This window comes from Stenella coeruleoalba, assembly GCF_951394435.1.
Source record: "Stenella coeruleoalba genome assembly, chromosome: X".
Classification (NCBI taxonomy): Eukaryota; Metazoa; Chordata; class Mammalia; order Artiodactyla; family Delphinidae; genus Stenella; species Stenella coeruleoalba.
In genome coordinates this window covers 90,336,097-90,357,204 of record NC_137152.1, presented here as the reverse complement: position 1 = coordinate 90,357,204, position 21,108 = coordinate 90,336,097, and the positions used below count along the sequence as shown (strand labels likewise).

The window sequence follows — 21,108 nt, the reverse complement described above, 5'->3', positions numbered from 1 at the left end:
AGCTAGTTTCAATGAACAGGATCAGTGAATAGCCCTTTTGGATAACTCAAGCCACAGTGTTGATTTCTTGGACTGAACTGACCCATGGCATACAGTTTTACAGGATAATTTATTCAGATCTCAGCATTATTTTTGATTCTGCTCAATTAATTACAGAAATCTTTTCAGGTAGTGGCTGAATCAAAGAAAATCAAAGAGACTCATGTTGGCAATGGATTTACTGGGCTGAGGTCTCTGTTCTGATAGAAGTCAGTTATGACATGCCCATTATCTTTAAGTAGTTATTGAGGGACACAGCCCAAGTGATCAAATATGGAGAGGCAGGTCACCAGAGCAACGTGGGCAAATTCAAACCCCTGGGATCATCTGAAGGCACTTTAGCAGTACGATCAGGTCTCTCTCTTCCCCTGCTCAGCAAGAGAGAGAAATTACAGTGAATGGAATGACCCTGACAATTCTACCCTGCCCCCAGCTTAACGTCAGTATGAAGCAAGCCTTTCTGTTCAGTGGTGCTCAAACTGCAGTGCCCGTAAGATTCACCTGGGAAGTTTGTTCAAAAGGAAATTTCTCATTAAAATTCTCATTTCATAAAAATGAAATATCTCATTAGTGATGGAGAACAGCCTAGAAATCTGCATTTTTTAGAAATGCAGTTTTTACAAAATTACAAAAGTAGAGTGAAGTCACTCTGCTGCAGATGGTCCCTAAATGACACTTTAAGAAACCCTGATTTCGACTATAAAACCTGACCCTCCTTCGTTTTGCCCCCCTTTTGCCTCCTTCTGTACCACTCACTGGTCTACTTGGCACAAAACACAGAAAGCAAGATCTGAAACTCACTGAGGTTGTAGACCTGGTCTTGTTTCCTTTGTATCCCCTCAGAGTACACAGCACAGTGGCACTAAACAAACACTTATTGAAACTGAATGAGACAGATGTTAAACCACAACTGAAGAGTTAGTGCTGTCTTTAAATGCCTATTAATAACCCACTGCTAATGCCGCTGATGAAAGAGGCATTAATTACCCGGTCTAGGAAAAAGGTTTGAGATTAAAGTCTCAATTCCCTAGACCTCACTGTCAATTCATCACAAAACACCCATGAAAGCAGGGCCATTGTAGTCTGCCTCCTTTACTTAGATAGCCAGAGACTGCACTGACTCCAAACAAACACTTGATGAAACGTTTCAAACACCACAGCTCTCTCCTATATGCAATAGCCTACTTCCTGGCAATAGGGGGTCACAATCCTCAAAAGGAAATTACACAAACTGCTCATGTTTAGAAGCAAGACCATAAAGTGTGTCTTCAAATGTTTAATGCGTGGACACAGATAACTGGGTGCAAGTTTAGCAATAGATCTGATACTCAATATTCTGTAGCATTTGAGAACTATTTGTAGAATGGATGCTAAATGAATAGATCCTAAATAAAAATAATTGGCCAAGAAAATGATATCCCATAAAGAAAACAAGTACATGACGAGAGAAAACACTTACCTATCTAAATAATTAACAATATTGGGGTTCTTATTTTCCCTCATGACCAGAATTTCATTAATAATTAATTCCTTTTTGGGTTGCTGTTGAAGGTTCATCTGCTTTATGGCCACCTGAATAATGATTAAAATGCAAGAATGAATTACCATCATCTGACTAAACACGAACAGCCATATTTTTTGGAATCAGTGTCAGGCATACAGATTCTTTATTTTACTAAGCTCTTCCTCGATGCCACAAACCCACGCTGCTTTTCTTTGGCCAATCATGAATTCGTCATTCACTTCAGATACTCTGGACGCCAGTGAAGTCAACATATGTCAACTCAGTGCTACCCGTTTTTTCAGGCACAGATGCCGTCGAAGAGGAATTCTGATCAATATGAATAAAGGAAAGTAGAAGTCAGAATTGAATGTTAACACTTACCTCTTGTCCTGTGGCGATGTCTAGCGCTGTATAAACAGTACCTGATGCCCTGTGAAAGTGAAAAGGATCAAATGAACAAGCAATCAAAGTGTTATCAATATATTTGATTTGGAATTACATGTAATCATTTCCAGGAGAGGGAAATCAGAAAACTCAAGATGAAGGATGAAGTACAAAAGGAACAACCACTTTGTATAGTAATTGCTCCCCAAACTATCATGATGTATCTCTTTTGGTGGGCCAGGAGCTCCAATCAGATTTCCTGTGCGCCACGGAACTAGGCAGTCATAAATTGAGCAAAATGGCCTTGTTCCTTTCAGGAAACTCCTGGAATATTTTGAACACTCCTTGGACGTTGCACAACCAACCCTGCAGTCCTTGATTAAATACCTTAGGAAAGATTATATCATCTTTTGCTTCGGCAACTGTAAATTAATCTTTGTTTTTAACATATGGACAGAGTGGCTTTTTTCATATATTTCTAATTCTTAAGAATATCTTTGTCTAACAAATGAATCACTCCCAGTACAGGTACTTACTGCACTTACCTGCACTGTAGCTATACAAAGCAATAACAATGTGGCTTTATTGTTGAGCCATTTTGTTCTTTTTGTTAAATTTCGCAACAGCTTCTATGCTTAGGTTTCACTCCAGCCCACTATTGTCTTAAAATCTATCATTCCTTAAGTCTTAGTAGTACTCATGCTTCTATTCTAACTTCAATTACGGGGTTCCCTTGCTTTGAAAATAGAAATTGTCTAGTAAAGCTGAATTCACAGTAACTTCCTGTGAAACACACATGCATTCTGAACCACCTCCCTACCCCATCCCCATGAAAAAGGAAAAGCCTAGTCAATTGCATTGAAACATTTGTGGTGAATAAAGGAATTAGGATAGAGATCAGTTCTATGATTCAGCAGGCATTGTAATGCTGCTACAGTTAAGATCTAAACTTTCTGGTAATTGCTGTTTCTCCTTTGCTTTCTATTTATCTCCCTTGCTGTTTTGTTTTCTGAGTCCAGGAGGTCTTTCCTTATGTCACCCATTTCCTTGTTATTCTTCTCCCTTCTCCCTGGATTGGCCAAACTACTTCTCACAGGCCTAGGAAGTTTACATTACCTGCTCCTAGGGAATAAAATGGGTGGCGTAGTAGAAGGAATATTTGACGGCTAACGGAGATCTGAGTTCTAATGTTTGCCCTAATATCAACAAGCTATATGATCTTGAGGTAGTCACTTCCCCTTTCTGGGTTTCAGTCCCCTCACTTGGAATATAGTGATCACAGTAACAGTAAACGTGTGTTGAGCGTGTTGTGCGTGTCAGGTACTACACTAAGAACTTAATCTTATGCAATCCTTACCATGTTTCTGTAAGGCAAATGCTTTTACCCCCATGTTACACATGAGGAACCTGAGGCTCAAAGAGGTTAAGTAATCTGCCCAAGGTTATATAGTTTAAAATCCAAGTCCAGCTGACTCTCTGACCTATAAAATACAGGAAAGGGGCTACTTCATTTGTAAGGTTCTTTTATTCCACGGTCTAGCATCTAGGAACTCTACTGTCCTCCTCACTCGGTGTGGGTATTTAAATATCTATTGGAACGAGAGTGAAAAATCACACTTAATTAACAGATGCTACCTAAATTTGGTAATTTCAGACATTCCTTAGGATTGAGGCTTATATTAAACAAATCAGTCTCAATTTTATGTTTGAGATTCTGGGTTCAGAGCACATACTAGGTGCTCAAGAAGTATTTGTTCAATGAACAAACTAATAAAAGTCTTTGCAAGCAAACATGTAATTGAAATAAAACCGTTCCTTTCTGTGAAGGAAACATTTCTTCTACTTAAATCTACAGATAAGCTATCAGACATTCCTGATTTCAGAGGCCAGTTTGTGATTTGTCCTTCTGAATTCAGAATTGCCTGGGTTCAGAGGAATAGATCACCTCAACCTGGTGTGTATTTCAGCTGCATAAGCCCTGAGCAACTACTTAAATCTATTTGCAGAATGATTCAAAAATGCCTTTACTTGGTTTATTCCTATATCTGTAGCCAACTTGCACAATTCCTTCAGAGGCAAAAAAATTGATGGCATCTGCAAAATGAGCACCTATCTCATTGGGCTACAGAGAATCGAAGGGCACAATCTATATAAGCATTTAGCCTTGTGCCCAGATCAGAGCTGATACTTAATAGGGTAACTGCTATTTAAAATTTTTTTAAATTTTATGTTGAAGTACAGTTGACTTACAATGTTCTGTGAGTTTCAGGCGTACAGCAAAGTGATTCAGTTATACATATACATGTATCTATTCTTTTTCAGATTCTTTTCCCATATAGGTTATTCCAGGATATTGAGTAGAGTTCCCTGTGCTCTACAGTAGGTCCTTGTTGATTATCTATTTTATATACAGTAGTGTGTATATTATCATTTGTCGCTGCCACTGCTGTTATTGGTTTCACAGTAAAGGATGACATTTACTGAGTCGTTAGCTGGCCCTTCCCAACCTCCCAGCCAAAACATCCTTGCTAGTGTCTGTCCCTATTTTCAAAAAGGACAAAGGCCAAAGCTGACCTATTTGAACACTTTTTGGAGCTCCTCCGTCCTTTTTCCCCCCGTTAGAAAAGTGGTTTGCCTTTTTCTTTAAGTATGGAATGTCTTTATCAAATGAAGCCGCACGCAGACACCCTCGATATAAAATGGGAGCTGTTCAAGTTAAACCTAGGGAGGGAAGCTCTAAATTCCTGCCCAAGTGGCCTTCCCCTTATTCAAGCCCTCTGCCCCCCACCCCAAGTCCATTTCCACTGGCCTAGGAGCTAAAATTGCGATTGACTTAGAGTACAAGGGGGATTAGTCTTTAGCATCTCCAGAGCTTTACCTTTCAAATCCTTGGTTTTTTACTCCCCACCTCCCTCAGCATCTCATTGTCTTAAAATTGTTAGAGTACTAACCCTGGAATCCCAATAGCCAGGGTCTTATGGCATTCTGTGGTATAGAATTGCCACAAATCCCCACTCCACAGGAGTTTAAAGACCCTGAAACCCTAGAACGTAGGTTATTAACTCAAAAACGAGCTTTTCTCCTCACTTCCCCTTCCTCCACCTTATTGCATATATGCCCTTGTTGGGTGGGAACCATTTCCCCCTTCCCCCCAACTCTTGTTCCCAGTCTTATAATGGTGATATCCTCCCCTAGCCCACTTCGCACCGCCTATCCCCACACCAAACATGTTGTTAGGCATTTGGAATTCACTGCTCTGACCAATAAGTTATTGATTGGCCCAACTTCCAGCCTACGTAGAATCCTCAACACAAATGCACAAACTCAGGTACGAATCTGCAGAGTAGAACTTAGTGTCAGCACTCCTAGCACTTCTCTGCACCCCAGTTCTGATGCCTGTCCATAGTTCAGCAATTTAAGATTCAACTGGTATAAATGTGAATCTCTCTCATTCTCTTATTCACCTACTAAAGCACTTTTTGGCCGCTGAGGGCTTAAGGAAGTAGGCTTCAGCCCCATCTACTCAAACTTCCCTGGGTTCAAATCCTCCACCCAATTCCTAGTTGTGTGATCCTGGGTAAATAATTTAACCTCTCTGTGGCTCAGGATTAAAGGAGGATTAAATGTGTACAGTGTTTAAAACCAGTTCTGGCATATAGTAATTGCCTAACAAATAATAACAATAATAATACTTATCATTCTTATTAGGTTAATTGCTACCTAATATATTCATTAAGTTCCCAAATTGCAATCTGTGGATCACTATAAATCTTTTTAAGTATCTGGCAGTTTCCAAGATATCTTGGTGTTTCAAATTCATAACAGAAATTTGATATTTACCTGAGATGAAGCTAATTAAAATATCACATAGATTTCCTTTTAGCTAGAATTATATCAACTTGTGATTACAATATATATCTCATGCTGCTCAAATTCTTTAAGTAGCAGTTATATGGTTTTTGTTTTTTTGCTTAATAAAGTATGGGAAGTAAACTATAATAAAATACAGTTTAATAGTTATTATTATGCACAATGTGGAGTTCACAAAGACAAATAATTGAAGGAATCCTTGGTGGGGAAGTTGGGAAGTACTCTCCTTATAATAGGTGATGCACAGTAGTGTGTACTCCCAAAGAAACAGTCTTTGAGCCAACAAGATGCCACAGTAATTCCCAAAAGACAAGTTTTGCTACAGCTGGGGTATGTTGAAGTATCTCAATGGGTATCTTTATAAAATCTGTCAGTCACTTTAATAGAAAAAAGTCAGTATCATGCAGCACTTCAGGCAGTAAGGATGGCAGAAATCAAACAAAGATGGCAGTTAAAACGAATTCTCTGGTGTATTGGGGATGGTGTGCTAAAATGGTCAAGACTGTCAATTTGATTTTTATGCCATTTAATTACATTGATCCCTTTTATCCTTCACCGTGGGCTGCTCATTGCGGTGGCTTCTCTCATTGCGGAGCATGGGCTCTAGGCGCTCGGGCTTCAGCAGTTGTGGCACGTGGGCTCAGTAGTTGTGGTGCACGGGCCTAGTTGCTCTGCGGCATGTGGGATCTTCCTGGACCAGGGCTCGAACCCGTGTCCCCTGCATTGGCAGGTGGATGCTTAACCACTGCACCACCAGGGAAGTCCTTCATTGTAGTTATGCTGAAGCCAAATTACTATAGGGAGAACATTTGTTTATGATGGGGATTTTGTTTATTCCAAACCTCAGTCCTTCAGATGGTATAAAGAAATCATGCCTCATCAGGACTCAAGGGAATATAGAGATCATCCAGTTTAATCTCCTTACTACAGATGGAAAATCTGAAGCACAGAGAGCTGGGGGGTACGCCCAAGAGGACACAGCTAGTAAGTAACAAAAACCTCCTAACTTTGAGCAAGAGATCTTTTGGTGAACCTAGGAATTCAAGTATTCAATTCAATTCAACCGTAGTTCAGTGAACTATGATTCAAGAATGTTAAACCAACAGATTGCTCAACCGTTGGGCCTCATCAGCAATTACAGTGTGATGTATACTGCTGGCATTACATTACATGCTTTATCAACAGTTTCTCCCCGACCTGGCCAAGCACTTACTATTCAAATGGAAACACTGGCTTCTAGCCGAAAGGGTCCAGAAAGAAACAAAACAATTCACTATTTCTCCCTTTTCCTCCCAAGACAAGTCAGTTTAATTATCAGTAATCTTCATCAGGTTTTGATGTTTCCTGCTCAGAGCCAATGTCAAGACGTGATCATGAGTAGTTGCCAAAGCAGCAACATGGTAGGACTTATAATTTAGATAAATCACTCTGATTTCAGCATAGAAATATTGATAGATTAGAGGAGGGAAAGAAGGGCAGGCCAGTGGGGCTAGGAAGAAGCTCATGGTCTGGGAGAAAAAGGAAAGGGCAACAGGACTAGAGGGCTCAACGGGGTCCGAGGAGAGCCTCATGGGAATAAGAGCGAGAGAGCCAGAAGGATAGGGCATTATTCAAGTATAAGGTTTCCTAAGTATAAATCTGGTGCTAATGAGATCACAGTCAGGGATTTAATCCACATTTAGGTTGGTTATTTTTTACATCTACTTTGACTTCTACTGCTGCTGCTGCTAGAAAAGGTTGTATCATTTATTGAGGCTCACTTTCTGCCTTCTCTATGTAAATGCCATGAGCTCACTTAATGCTCACCCTATACAACCCTGTGAGGTCAATTCTATTATCTTCCTTTTACAGATGGGGAAAGTGGAACTGGGAAATGGTAAGTAGCTTGCCCAAGCTTACACAGTTAGAGTCAGCAGCTGAGCTCAAAAATCCATTGGTTTAATGTAAAATAGATAGCTAGTGGGAAGCAGCTGCATAGCACAGGGAGATCAGCTCAGTGCTTTGTGACCACCTAGAGGGGTGGGATAGGGAGGGTGGGAGGGAGACGCAAGAGGGAGGTGAAATGGGGATATATGTATACATACAGCTGATTCACTTTGTTATACAGCAGAAACTAACACACCACTGTAAAGCAATTATACTCCAATAAAGATGTTAAAAAAATATACTAGTACAATTAGAAAATACAGGAGAACTTTTAAGTAATAAAATTAACAAATTTAAAAAAACCCAATATACTGTAAAAAAAAAAAAAAGCATTGGTTCGACTCCACAGCCCATGCTCTTTTTATTTTCGTCTGCAACTTTCATTGTTTTATTTATTTTTGTATTTAAAAAATTTTTTTAATTAAAAAAGTTTTTTAAACATCTTTATTGGAGTATAATTGTTTTACAATGGTGTGTTAGTTTCTGCTTTATAACAAAGTAAATCAGTTATACATATACATATGTTCCCATATCTCTTCCCTCTTGCGTCTCCCTCCCTCCCACCCTCCCTATCCCACCCCTCTAGCTGGTCACAAACCACGGAGCTGATCTCCCTGTGCTATGCGGCTGCTTCCCACTAGCTATCTATTTTATGTTTGGTAGTGTATATATGTCCATGTCTCTCTCTCAATTTGTCACAGCTTACCCTTCCCCCTCCCCATATCCTGAAGTCCATTCTCTAGTAGGTCTGTGTCTTTATTCCCGTCTTGCCCCTAGGTTCTTCATGACCATTTTTTCCCCCTTCGATTCTATATAAATGTGTTAGCATATGGTATTTGTTTTTCTCTTTCTGACTTACTTCACTCTGTGTGACAGACTCTAGGTCCATCCACCTCACTACAAATAACTCAATTTCGTTTCTTTTTATGGCTGAGTAATATTCCATTGTATATATGTGCCACATCTTCTTTATCCACTCATCTGTCGATGGACACTTAGGTTGCTTCCATGTCCTGGCTATTGTAAATAGAGCTGCAATGAACATTTTGGTACATGACTCTTTTTGAATTATGGTTTGCTCAGAGTATATGCCCAGTAGTGGGATTGCTGGGTCATATGGTAGTTCTATTTGTAGTTTTTTAAGGAACCTCCATACTGTTCTCCATAGTGGCTGTATCAATTTACATTCCCACCAGCAGTACAAGAGTGTTCCCTTTTCTCCACACCTTCTCCAGCATTTATTGTTTCTAGATTTTTTGATGGTGGCCATTCTGACCGGTGTGAGATGATATCTCATTGTAGTTTTGATTTGCATTTCTCTAATGATTAATGACGTTGAGCATTCTTTCATGTGTTTGTTGGCAACCTGTATATCTTCTTTGGAGAAGTGTCTATTTATGTCTTCTGCCCATTTTTGGATTGGGTTGTTTGTTTTTTTGTTATTGAGCTGCATGAGCTGCTTGTAAATTTTGGAGATTAATCCTTTGTCAGTTGCTTCATTTGCAAATATTTTCTCCCATTCTGAGGGTTGTCTTTTGGTCTTGTTTATGGTTTCCTTTGCTGTGCAAAAGCTTTGAGGTTTCATTAGGTCCCATTTGTTTATTTTTGTTTTTATTTCCATTTCTCTAGGAGGTGGGTCAAAAAGGATCTTGCTGTGATTTATGTGATAGAGTGTTCTACCTATGTTTTCCTCTAAGAGTTTGATAGTTTCTGGCCTTACATTTAGGTCTTTAATCCATTTTGAGCTTATTTTTGTGTATGGTGTTAGGGAGTATTCTAATCTCATACTTTTACATGTAGCTGTCCAGTTTTCCCAGCACCACTTATTGAAGAGGCTATCTTTTCTCCACTGTATATTTTTGAGCCCATGCTCTTAACCACCATTTCATGTTCTGTTATAGATCTTTAGCATTTTTACAGCAATGCTAAGTGCTAAGTGCAACTGTGGTACTTCCCAAAGCCCACGTTTGTATCTACTATGCTAAGCCACCTCCCTAAAATACTTCTCTTGCCTCTAATTTTCTATTCGCTTAGTCCATGTGCCCCCTTGTGAACCATTTAGTTTGTCCCTGAGCACAATAAGTCTGATTCCTTTGGCATAACCATACAAGATGGTTCTTCCGTTTTCTGAATCAGTTAAGATTGGTCACGTGGCCAAGAGTGAAGTGGACCCAGAATTAGTGCTTAGGACTGGACTTTATCTTCTGCCGAGTATTTAAGATACAATTACTCCTTGTAGGCCCCTATGTAGAAACTGTCTCACTGTATTAATTCACTAGATATAAAAATATACAGATATATTTTTCAATGCTACCATACATTTCCTTGTTTTGTTGAGACATATGTCCTTTAGGGCTCCGGAATGGTGAGGAGCAGCGTTAGTACGGCTTGCAATAACTCTGCCAGAAAGGGAAAGATTCAGAGTGTTTTCTATAATTTGCCACTCAATTAAAAACTATCGGGCTTCCCTGGTGGCGCAGTGGTTGACGGTCCGCCTGCCGATGCAGGGGACACGGGTTCGTGCCCCGGTCCGGGAAGATTCCACATGCCGCGGAGCGGCTGGGCCCGTGAGCCATGGCCGCTGAGCCTGCGCGTCCGGAGCCTGTGCTCCGCAACGGGAGAGGCCACAACAGTGAGAGGTCCGTGTAACGCAAAAAACAAAACAAAACAAACAAACAAACAAAAAACCTATCACTAAATTAAAAACAATAAAATTGCCCAAAAAATCATGTTATCTAAGTCCCTTTCTAAGTACACAGAATGTAGCGAGGGCCAGGGGGTACAGTTTTTAATTACTAGGATTATAAATAGTAACGGAATTTTTTGTTCTTTAGCTAGGGCATGACCTTTCCCAGAGTATTCATGATCATCTAATTTTAAATAGAGCTGTAACACATTATGGGTGTGGTGCTAGGGAGCTCAGTAGATTATAGTCCAGTGATAATGAGGCCACATTTACAGGCCTTAATCCCTGGAAAGGCCAGCTAACTCTCAACTACTCACTCCAACATTAAGTCTAAGCAGCTGTTTCCCTGTGTGTGCCACTGGTTTCAAGAGGGCCTAGACAGGAAAGGGGGGCGGGTGGCTTAATACAAGCTCATTACTATGGCTGGAAAAAACAACTTGAAGTGCAAACTCTGCTAATGGTGGTTGACTGAGTGGCATCATCTTTCTTTACAAGGGACAGCACACAACACAGGGCATTTAAGAGCATTAAGTAGAACAAAGAGCATCTTCCATTGCTCCATAAACATTGTTCTTCACAAATGCTAATGTATTTCCAATCCCCTTCATCACAAAGCCTATTATGAAGCTCAGACCACATCTATTTAGTGCCTCATAGCTGTGTTCTACCTTGTATGGCCCAAAATAGATCTGATGAGGAAGCAAATACTTTTGGGGTGGGTGGTCTCACCCAAAGAATCGCTTCTGTAAGCACTCTAGACACCACTTCTGCTCTTGCCCACAGTTTCTTGAGCAAAGAAAAACAAGTCAGAGCACTTTATTCTCAGCACTTATCCCTGAGTTCTGTGCTGTACGCTACTTTGTCAGATTTGCAAAACAAGCTGTTATTCATCAAGTCCTTTAAGAAACGAGTTTCAAAAATATTCATCTTCCATATGGGAACGTCATGTTAGAGTTAAGAAAAAGAGGGCTCCTCACTGAGTAGCAGAGATAAGTCTGAAAAATACCTAACATGATATATTTACTTTCTCAAGCATTGAAACTAAAATTAATTTAGAGGGATGGGGATTGGAGGCTTCCAAAAAATGTTTGTTTGCCATTACTGATGAGTTGGTCATATCATCATTCTACATAATGATACGATTGGCAAAGACCCAGATGTTAGATAAAAATTCCTTTGGTCGGATACATATCTTTATGCATAGGAGGAAAATGATTTCAAGAAATGCTCCCACTGTCAGCTGCTGACAAATTTAGCTGCTTGGCTGATCTAATCTATACGAAGAGATACTACATGCAACAAAAGATACTTTGGCGTAATACAAACATGGGCTATATCGACGAATGGATTCTTCAGGATAGCCTTTTGTTTCGACACATAATTTCTTGTTAGAATTCCTTTCTTAAACACTTTCCCCTTTGAAGATCGGTGTGGGGACAATTTTTATTATAGTACTAAAATCCCACATATTTGAACACGGTTGTGTTGGCGGGAGTGTGGACAAACAGGCACCCTCAAACACTGCTGGTGGGAGTGTTAAATGGAACAACCTCTATGGAGGGCAACTCAGAAATGCAAAATGCACATATCCTTTAATGTAACAATTCCACTTTTAGGAATTTATCCTAATGATAAATCCGCATATGTATGAAGTGGCTTGTCAGGATCTTCACTGAAGCCTTGTTTATAGCAGCAAAATATTGGAAACAAACTAAATGTCTACCAATGGGGGCCTAATTCAATAAAGTATGGTACATCCAAACAACAAAACACTGTGCCTCTGTTAAAAAGAATGAGGTATGAACATGGAACCATCTCTAAGACATAGGCACATAATAGAAAAGGAGATATATAACGTTTTAACATTTGTGTTAAAAATACATGCATCGTGCACGCGCGCGTGCGCACACACACACACACACACACACACAAGGAGAAATGTACCACGTATACCCAAATACAAGGTAAGGGGCTCTCCCCCAATTTTTTCCTCAGGAGAAAAAGGGAATTGCCTTGTATTCAAATCCTTATAAAATCGCTCATGTAATGTAGTAATTCTCCATATCCATTTATTTTTATCCATAAAGTACGGTTTAGGAGAGATATATTAGGTTGAAATAGTCTCAATCAATGCTAGTTTGGGACTCTCATAAAGAGTATCTGTCAGAATTGGAAAGAAATGATGTAAATAAATTATTTCTAAAGGTATGATCTCATAACTGCAGGTGTTAGATATCATAAACAAGCTTTTTAAAGGTCACTTTCAAATTAATGCACTGAAAAGGGCTCCCAGTAGCCAAAGATGGGACAGTTTGACCATCAAAAACAATAATAAATGAGATTAATTGAAACAAATTGAAAACATAAAAATCCCATGAGTTTATAAAGATATTTTTTTAAATAAAAGAGAATGCCTTCTTCTCCCACTTAAAAAAAATCAAAACACCTTTCATTGGACACTTTTGGAAGTAGCGTGGGTACCAACATCTTACACTGAAAACGGGCAATTTAAAAATTAAGGATTTATCTTGATTTCCCTGTATGAACTATATTTCAGGGTAATCAAAGACTCCCTAAAATACAAAAGTATTTTCACTGATAAGTGTAGAAGGAATGACAGAATTAGAAAATTGCCATTCTGTTAACCCCTCATGAAATAATTGATCTGGGCAATAATCATCAATAGATGAAATCATTAGATGAAAGGCTGATGACAACTTTGCAGGGGAGGGGACAATCACCCACTGAATCTTCTGATCAATCTACTCATCACTAAAATATGGGACAATTAGACACTGTACCTCCTGATACAATATAATATGACACTGTACCTCCTGATACAATATAATATGAAACATATAGCACCACCACCTATGAAGAAACCTTGCCAAAAATTGAACCTCAGCCCAATTAAGCTTCTAGATCTAACTGCCATTTATAGGAAATACAGGAAATATGGGAGAAAGATAAATGGCATCAAATGAAACTAACAGACAAATCCAGAAAGTGTATATTCTACAAGATGCTGATGAGTTTCTTCAGTAAGTCAGTGGTAGTGGTAAAAGAAGGCGGATGCTTTAGAGTACAGAGACTTAAGAGACACAACCAAATGTGATATGTGAATCTTTTTTGGATGCTGATTTGAACAAATCAACTATACAAACTGCATTTTTTAGACAACTGGACAACTCTGATTATCGACTGGGTGTTAGAGGTTAAATTTTTATATATATGCGTTATATTTTATTTATTTATTTATTTTTACATCTTTATTGGAGTATAATTGCTTTACAATGGTGTGTTAGTTTCTGCTTTATAACCAAGTGAATCAGTTATACATATACATATGTTCCCATATCTCTTCCCTCTTGCGTTATAACGGCATCGTGATTATATTAAAAACATTGATAAATGTTGAATTTGGGTCATAAGAATATGGGAGGTCCTATACTATTTTCTGTACTCTTGTGTAAGTCTGAACATTTGTAACAGAAACTTTAAAAAGTGATATAGTAGAAAGTTACGTTGTGAAGATTTAAATATACACCTACAGGACAGATTTGGAAAACAGTCATCTGAATGTTGTACAAATGGGTAATTGTAACTAGGAATAAAATATCCAGGCACAGAATCATACGTAGGTTAAAAAATATTTTATCTCAAAGATCTTAGAAGGAAGTCAGATGATGTACTTAGCTAACTGCTGGGGGACTCAAAAAGGGGCTCTGGAATTACAAAAACAATACAGATGCACAGGCAGATTTTGAATTATACCGCTCGTGAAATGTGAGAGTAGAAAAATCTCTCCTAATTTATACAATGTGTGGTTTTAAATATGTAAATAAGGGTGAATTAACGAGTTAAACATCACAAGTGGACATTCACCATTTATTCATATATCTGATAGTTTGTGTATTTAGGTGAATTAAAACACCTAATATTTGAGCATACATGGTGTGTGTGAGCACACTTGCACACGTGTGTGTGTGTGTGTGTGTTTGTAGGTCCGCGTATGTGCGCAGAGATTCTATGAAAATATTACATACGAAACCAGAAACAACATCTTTTTGGAAGTTTCCTTTGTGCAGGGTAACTGGGAGGCTGAGGGAAAAGGGTTGGAGGGACACTTACTTTTCACTGTCTACTCCTCTGTACCTTCTGAATGTTATACCATGTCCAAGTATTATCTACTTAAAAGAATTAAACTCAAACAAACAAACAAATAAAACACCCCACAGTATTGCTTGTATCTCTCAATTTGTTCCATAACACAGCCCCAACTGATCTTTCTAGCATTATTTCCTGTTAATTCTCCTGCCAAACTGTACCTTTGACTGTCTATAGAATTGGAATTCTTGATTTAATTCTTCTGGTCTTTTTGATACTCATTCATCCAATACTTGCTGAGTATTTACTCTATGCCAGACATCGTTGCACGCCCTAGGGATATCAAAATGAATGAAACCTACAGTCTGAAGTGAGTTTTCATTTGGTTTTCTTCAACGGAAACTTCCCATAATCCCAATTTGTTAAATCCCACATCTTCTCAAGTCACTATTCAAACGCACCCTCCTTGAAGAGTTCTTCATCATATCTCCTCCATGGCTATAAATGATCTGTCCCCACAGCTCTTTTTTTTTTTTTTTGCGGTACACGGGGCCTCTCACCGCTGCGGCTTCTCCCGTCGCGGAGCACAGGCTCCGGACGCGCAGGCTCAGCGGCCATGGCTCACGGGCCCAGCCGCTCCGCGGCATGTAGGATCTTCCCGGACCGGGGCATGAACCCGCGTCCCCTGCATTGGCAGGCGGACTCTCAACCACTGCGCCACCAGAGAAGCCACCCCATAGCTCTTTATAATTACATTACATTACTTACTGTATTTTGCTCTATATAATAATAGTAACTGTGGGTGTGACTTTTACCCCTAAAAATAACTTATCGTTTATGGAGTCCTTCACTATGTGCCATGTACTGTGCAAAGCACTTTAAATACCTTCTCTCATTCATTTCTCACAACCTTATGAGGTATGTGAATTCTGCTTACAATGACAGAAAACTGGTGCTTAAAGAAACTAAATAACTTGCCCACAGCCTTCTGATTTCAGAATCTGGACTCTGTCTTTCTCTTCAAATTTCCCCCAAATTCTCCCTTTATTCCATCAGGGTTTTCAAAGTTTCAAGCAATTTTACATGTCTAGACAAGCTAAGATATAAGTGGTGTAGACATGCCTGTATGGATCAAAGCTGTAGGACTCAGGACATACACAGAAAAGATGAGTTAGGGCTGGGGTAGCCAGAGAGAGAGATTCATGGGGGAGATGACAGTGAAGATAGTGTGTGGATAAAGTATGGGGGAAAGGTACACGCATTTGGGAGTAGGGCGGACCTGCTTACTTCTTGATACAACTTTCCGTTTCTCCCCATCAAATGTTCAGAACCTGGTTCTTAACTACTACTCTGCACTACACATAGTAGGCCCTCAACAAAATTTCGCTGAAGGAAACACGTTATTTGTTAAACTGGATCCAAACCATTTCCTCTGAGCTGCTTCCTCAAAAATATTTGTTTTATTATAATGTTGAAGAGAAAACAAATGGAAACCTCAAAGAGAAAAAGAGTCTGTTGTTCAGTGCATTCTCATTTAAGGAAAGACCTTAAAATGAATTCAAATATATTAATGAGAAATATGTTCGGACAGCTGCCAATGTTCGTGAATTCAGCCCTCTGTTACGTAGCTACTGCTTACTCAGGAATTACACAGGTTTGCCAATGATAGCTGTTGACTGAAAATAAATATTTAATTTTGCTGTCTCACCCTACCTCATTTATTAAACAAGTTCTTTTATATAACTATCCTAAAGAGTGAAGATTCTTTAAGTCTCCACCAGATGTATTTCTGACAAACTCATATTGTCAAGTTAATGATATTTTGGGGGGTACCAGTCCCTTTTTCTTTCTTTCTGTTTTTTTTAAAACTTTACATACATCTGCTCAAAATATTTAGATTTGGTGGCCACGTACAGAACACTTTTCACAGCAAACCTGATGAAATAATGTCATTTTTAGCTTTCCACTCACAGCTATGGCCTCAAATGATTAGACATGCAATTCTGAATTTGATTTATGGAAAATGGAGCCCAATTCTCTGGCCCCAGGCCTGAATGCTGGGATGGCAGAAACCCATGCTGGAAAAATTTTGTTTTCCAAGTAGATGAGGGTGATTAATGGAGAGGTTCCTCTCAAATCCAGCTCCCAAGAGTAAGCTGCTGTGCTCCGGGGAGCTAAAAATGGAATACTGGGGCTGATTATTCCTAGCTCCAAATGATTACGGACATAGGTTTGAATGTCACCATCAATGAAAAGAAAAAAAAACTCTATAAATTGAGAGTAGAGACGAGTTTATCTAACTTGGTCAATAATTCATGGGAAAATCCATTGAGAGCAATTTAAATAAAAGAAAAATTAATGTAAGTGGGTTCTTTTCTGGTCTAGAAAGAAATAAAACAATATTTTGCTCATCCCTTTAAAAATTAAGAACAGAGAACAAAAATCTACCAAAAATGAAAAAAAAATAATTCGTTAATTAAATAAATGATAGAGTTACAGTAAATAAATAGATTTAAGTTACTAGCTTATATCTTAAAAAGCTAAATAATTACATCTTGATTTTATGACCATTTTGGTTGGGTGTGTGTGTGAAAATGGGCAGAAGGTGAAGCCAACATGGATGAAAAAGACAGACATGCAGCACACACAAATACCCAAAGGAGAACAAAATCAGATGTGGTGAGGCTGATCTAGTGATTATGAGAAACAGTTAAAGACACACTGCAAAAAACAGAGACAGAAAGAGCAAGATACACATGTATATACTCATGAAAAGACAGAGGACAGAGGAAAAGGAGAGCTAGAAAGACAAACATTTTCATTAGTTCAACAAATATTTATTGAGGCAAAAACAGATCCAGAGAGATGGGGGAAGCAGACAGGGGAAGCTCTGTAAATCCCTGAGTTTGGCCAAATGAACTCTGACTGTTGATCGAAACTGTACAAAATTGTTTTGGGGGGATCCACCAAGTACAACAGCACTATGCTAGACAGTAAAGGCGACAAAAGGATAAATCAAAAAGACTCCCCACCCTCTAAGGGTTTATTTAAAAGTTGAAAGGGGTCTATGAGTGAACTCTCTGCTGGTTTCATCATTCTTGAAAATGATGAACTTGCTGGGAATATAAAAGAGAACTTTCCGCAGCGCAAGCAGGATTTCTCCTTTGATTTTTCATTGTAGATTATAAGGGCTTTACAAAGGTATGCAGAAATAGAGAACTTTCCTCTTGCACCTTCAGAGGTCAGAAGCATAAATAACAACCAGGAGGGGAAATCTCTTTGGTATGCCAAGTTGTTTGGCAGCCTAATCTTTGTTCCTGGAGGAATCAGTCTTGCTTCATTACCTAGTATCTGGGAGATATTTGAAACCATCTCTTACTTTTTTTTCTTTTCTGAATTTAATGATATTTTTGGCTCAGTTGGGTCTAAGTGAGAATGAGCAATCAAAACAAAATTATAGCATTTTCCGCTCCCCAAAAGACAACTCCGAATATAAAAACACTTTATGAATAAATAAATAGCTCCCATTTAAACCTACAACTAGGGCCGTGTTTGTCCATTAGACATATAATGTGAACCATATTTTATATTTGGGGGAAACTCTATTTTCAAAAGCTCAAAAGGTGAAATTAATTTTAATAATATATTTTATTTAACACAATGTATGTAAAATATTTCAGCATGTAACCAATATAACATTTATTGATATGACATTTTGCATTGTTTATTTCATAGTAACTTTTTGAAATCAGGTGCATGTTTTATACTTGTAGCTTACCTCAGTTTGGACTAGCCACATTTCAAGTGCTCAATAACCACATGGCTACCATATTGGACAGCAAAGATCTGGAATGCTACTTCTCTATGGATTGTGTATCATTTCCTATTGTTAGCTCCATCAAAGATCCAACTAGATTAAACTAAAATCTAAAAGGTAACTTTCGCCTTCCAAGTCACCTTAGTACAAAATACTGTGTTCTTTTAACCTGCCTTGTGGTGTTAACCTTTTGGACAAAAAGAAAGTGAGCTGAGGTTTGTACATGGACTTGAGAAGGCACGGCTTCCTGACTTAAGTAAAGCAACCAGTTCACTAGAACTTCTAGTTCACTAGAAGTTAAGGAGGAAAACTCCAGGTGAAATAATGGCTACAGAAGCCAGCCCTACCCTGCACTTGGGTGAATTGAGTAAGCATGTCACCCAAGGTACCCTATTTAGCCTCTTCAAGCATTCATCACTATAGATTGTAAGTTCCTTGAGGGCCCACACTATCATTAGTGAGCTCTGCTTCTCTCGCGTTTAACAGTGCCTGGCATATAGTTGGTGTTCAATAAGCGTGCGCTGAACAAATAAATTAATTCAAATAAATACAGTCTCTCATTTGCACTAGACACATTTCAAGTGCTCCATAGCCACAATGTTAGTGGCTATCATATAGGACAGTGCAGATGTAGAACATCTCTATCATCACAGAATGTTCTAGGGGACAGCACTGTCCTAGAGCAATGGGCAGAAATACTATTTGACTTGTTAAGTTTTAGGGGTCCTCTAGAGACCACAAAACCTTTTTTTAGGAGCATGGGAGAATACCAGTGACAGCAAATGACAAAGAAAGAAGCAAGAGCACAAACAGGTATATATTTTGCCCTCCTAGAAAGTTTAAATGCAGCAAACTTACGGTTTCCACTGCAAGAAGACATTTGGCCATATATTTCTCCCTTAGTTTCTGCCCCCTTCTTAGGGTCTTCTCACCTTGATTCCCACCAGGCACAGTCCCCAAGAGTGTCCCTCTTACCCTCTAGCCAAAATGTCTAATGAATGTTTTCCCTTATTTCCCGAGATAAGTTGGCAATTTCAAAAGAAACTTTAGTAAAAAAGCTGGGGGAAAACGAAATAAAATACAAAAAATCACAAAAACAGTCAAGCTTATATACAGTCTATAATTTTCTGAAGCTAAGGATCCCAGGAAAAGCAGTGAGGTGCTTGAAGAAATCCTACATTCCCTTATCTGAAAACAGACTCCAGTGGCTGAGGGGCTAGGACAATTCTGCAGCCACATTAGCTGTATCCCTTTCTTCCCAGCCCCTTGTTTCAGTCAGGAGACCTCTGGGGTGCCTGACATACAGTTGTTGGTACGCCTAAATATCTTGTCTCATTTCCCATTTAAGGACACCCCTTTAGAACGCTTCATTTCTCTTTAAACAAAACATTTCCCTGTTTCAAACCCTGTTGCCTACTCAGGCACTCCTGTTTAGTTTCACGTGAAGGCTTGAGAAACATGTCTAATTACAGCTGGCTTGTAGAACTGGTGACTCCCACCGTTAGCTCTGGTGAATGATCTAGCCCCCTGGTTTCCAGGTCTAGTTGATGGTCAGGATTATCTGAGGAACTGTCCCAAAGTTCAGATTCCTGGGCCCCGCTCCAGACTTCTGAATCAAATCTCTGGCAGTGGAGCCTGGGAATCTTTATTCCTACGAGCATACTAAGTGAAAATGATACACTCCATCCCATTTAGGGATTATTGATCTATTTCTTCCTTACTCAGATAGCCAACTCTGCCCACCTCTGGATCACTCAATCAGGACCTTCCTTACCATCACTCTGTCACTTTACAGTCTGAGAATGAAACAGGATCTTAAGCATAACATCCATACAGATGTAGAGGGGGACGGGGATAAAGGGGGTTTTCATACAAGCTTAGAGGTTTCTATAACTCTACTGCTTTTCGAGACGAATCGGTTTGAATCGTGTAACTCTATGGGATGAAAGCATCAGTAAATAATTCACTGTTAAGCTAACAATAGTGCAGATTCCAGCAGGATATGTTCCTAGGTTAATGAACAGTCTGACAGCCAGAAAGGCCGATATTAAGAATGCAAAACATGAATGTAACCTAGAAAATGAGAAGCATAATTTACCAGAAATTCAAACTGTTATTGCACTTTAATATATGTCTCTGGTGCTCATCTTTTGATAGTTCACATAATAATCACTTACCCTTGACCTATTTTTTCAAATCTTGTGTATTTTTTCTTTGGGTCACCAACACTCACAATGCTTCCTGAGGGGAGGGAGGGGAGAGAGAGAGAGAGAGAGAGAGAGAGAGAGAGAGAGAGATTTAAATTGATTGATTTTCCTCTATTTAATATTAAAATTTAAGATGCCAGAGTCAATGACAAATAAAATATTACAGCAATATTCTTATGTGATTTCTATAATTTATATGGATAATGATATATTTTATTAAAGTAACAAACAGTAATATATTAATTAAACTAGTAGTAATAACCCAGATGCTTATACTCAAAATTGATGACGTTTGGGAAGCAAGAAGGACTGATCATAACCCAACATTTATAAAAAGTTCCCATAAAAGGATACTGTAGATTAGGAGATTAAAACATCTAAGGACTTGCACATAGTATTTAATAAAATCACTATCTTCTCTGAATTGGAGTAAAATCGAGTGCTACAGTACATTCAGTTTTGCTGGAAAAATATCTCTTGAGCAATTAATATGCACCCAGTACTGCACTAAGGGCGATGGGGGATGGGGAATGGCTCTAATAAAGAATAAAGGTTAATCATAAAGTAA

General features: G+C 38.8%; 1 protein-coding gene across 1 annotated transcript in view; it reads right to left on the bottom strand.

The window, feature by feature from the left end:
- PAK3 (p21 (RAC1) activated kinase 3) overlaps positions 1-21,108 on the bottom strand; it is a 117,674-nt gene that overhangs the window by 22,791 nt on the left and 73,775 nt on the right. The window contains exons 11-13 of the mRNA XM_079911637.1: positions 20,511-20,574; positions 1,925-1,973; positions 1,499-1,611 (exon numbers count right to left, since the gene is read on the bottom strand). Coding sequence (XP_079767763.1) covers positions 1,499-1,611; positions 1,925-1,973; positions 20,511-20,574 — 226 coding nt within the window. The remainder of the gene's footprint in view (positions 1-1,498; positions 1,612-1,924; positions 1,974-20,510; positions 20,575-21,108) is intronic.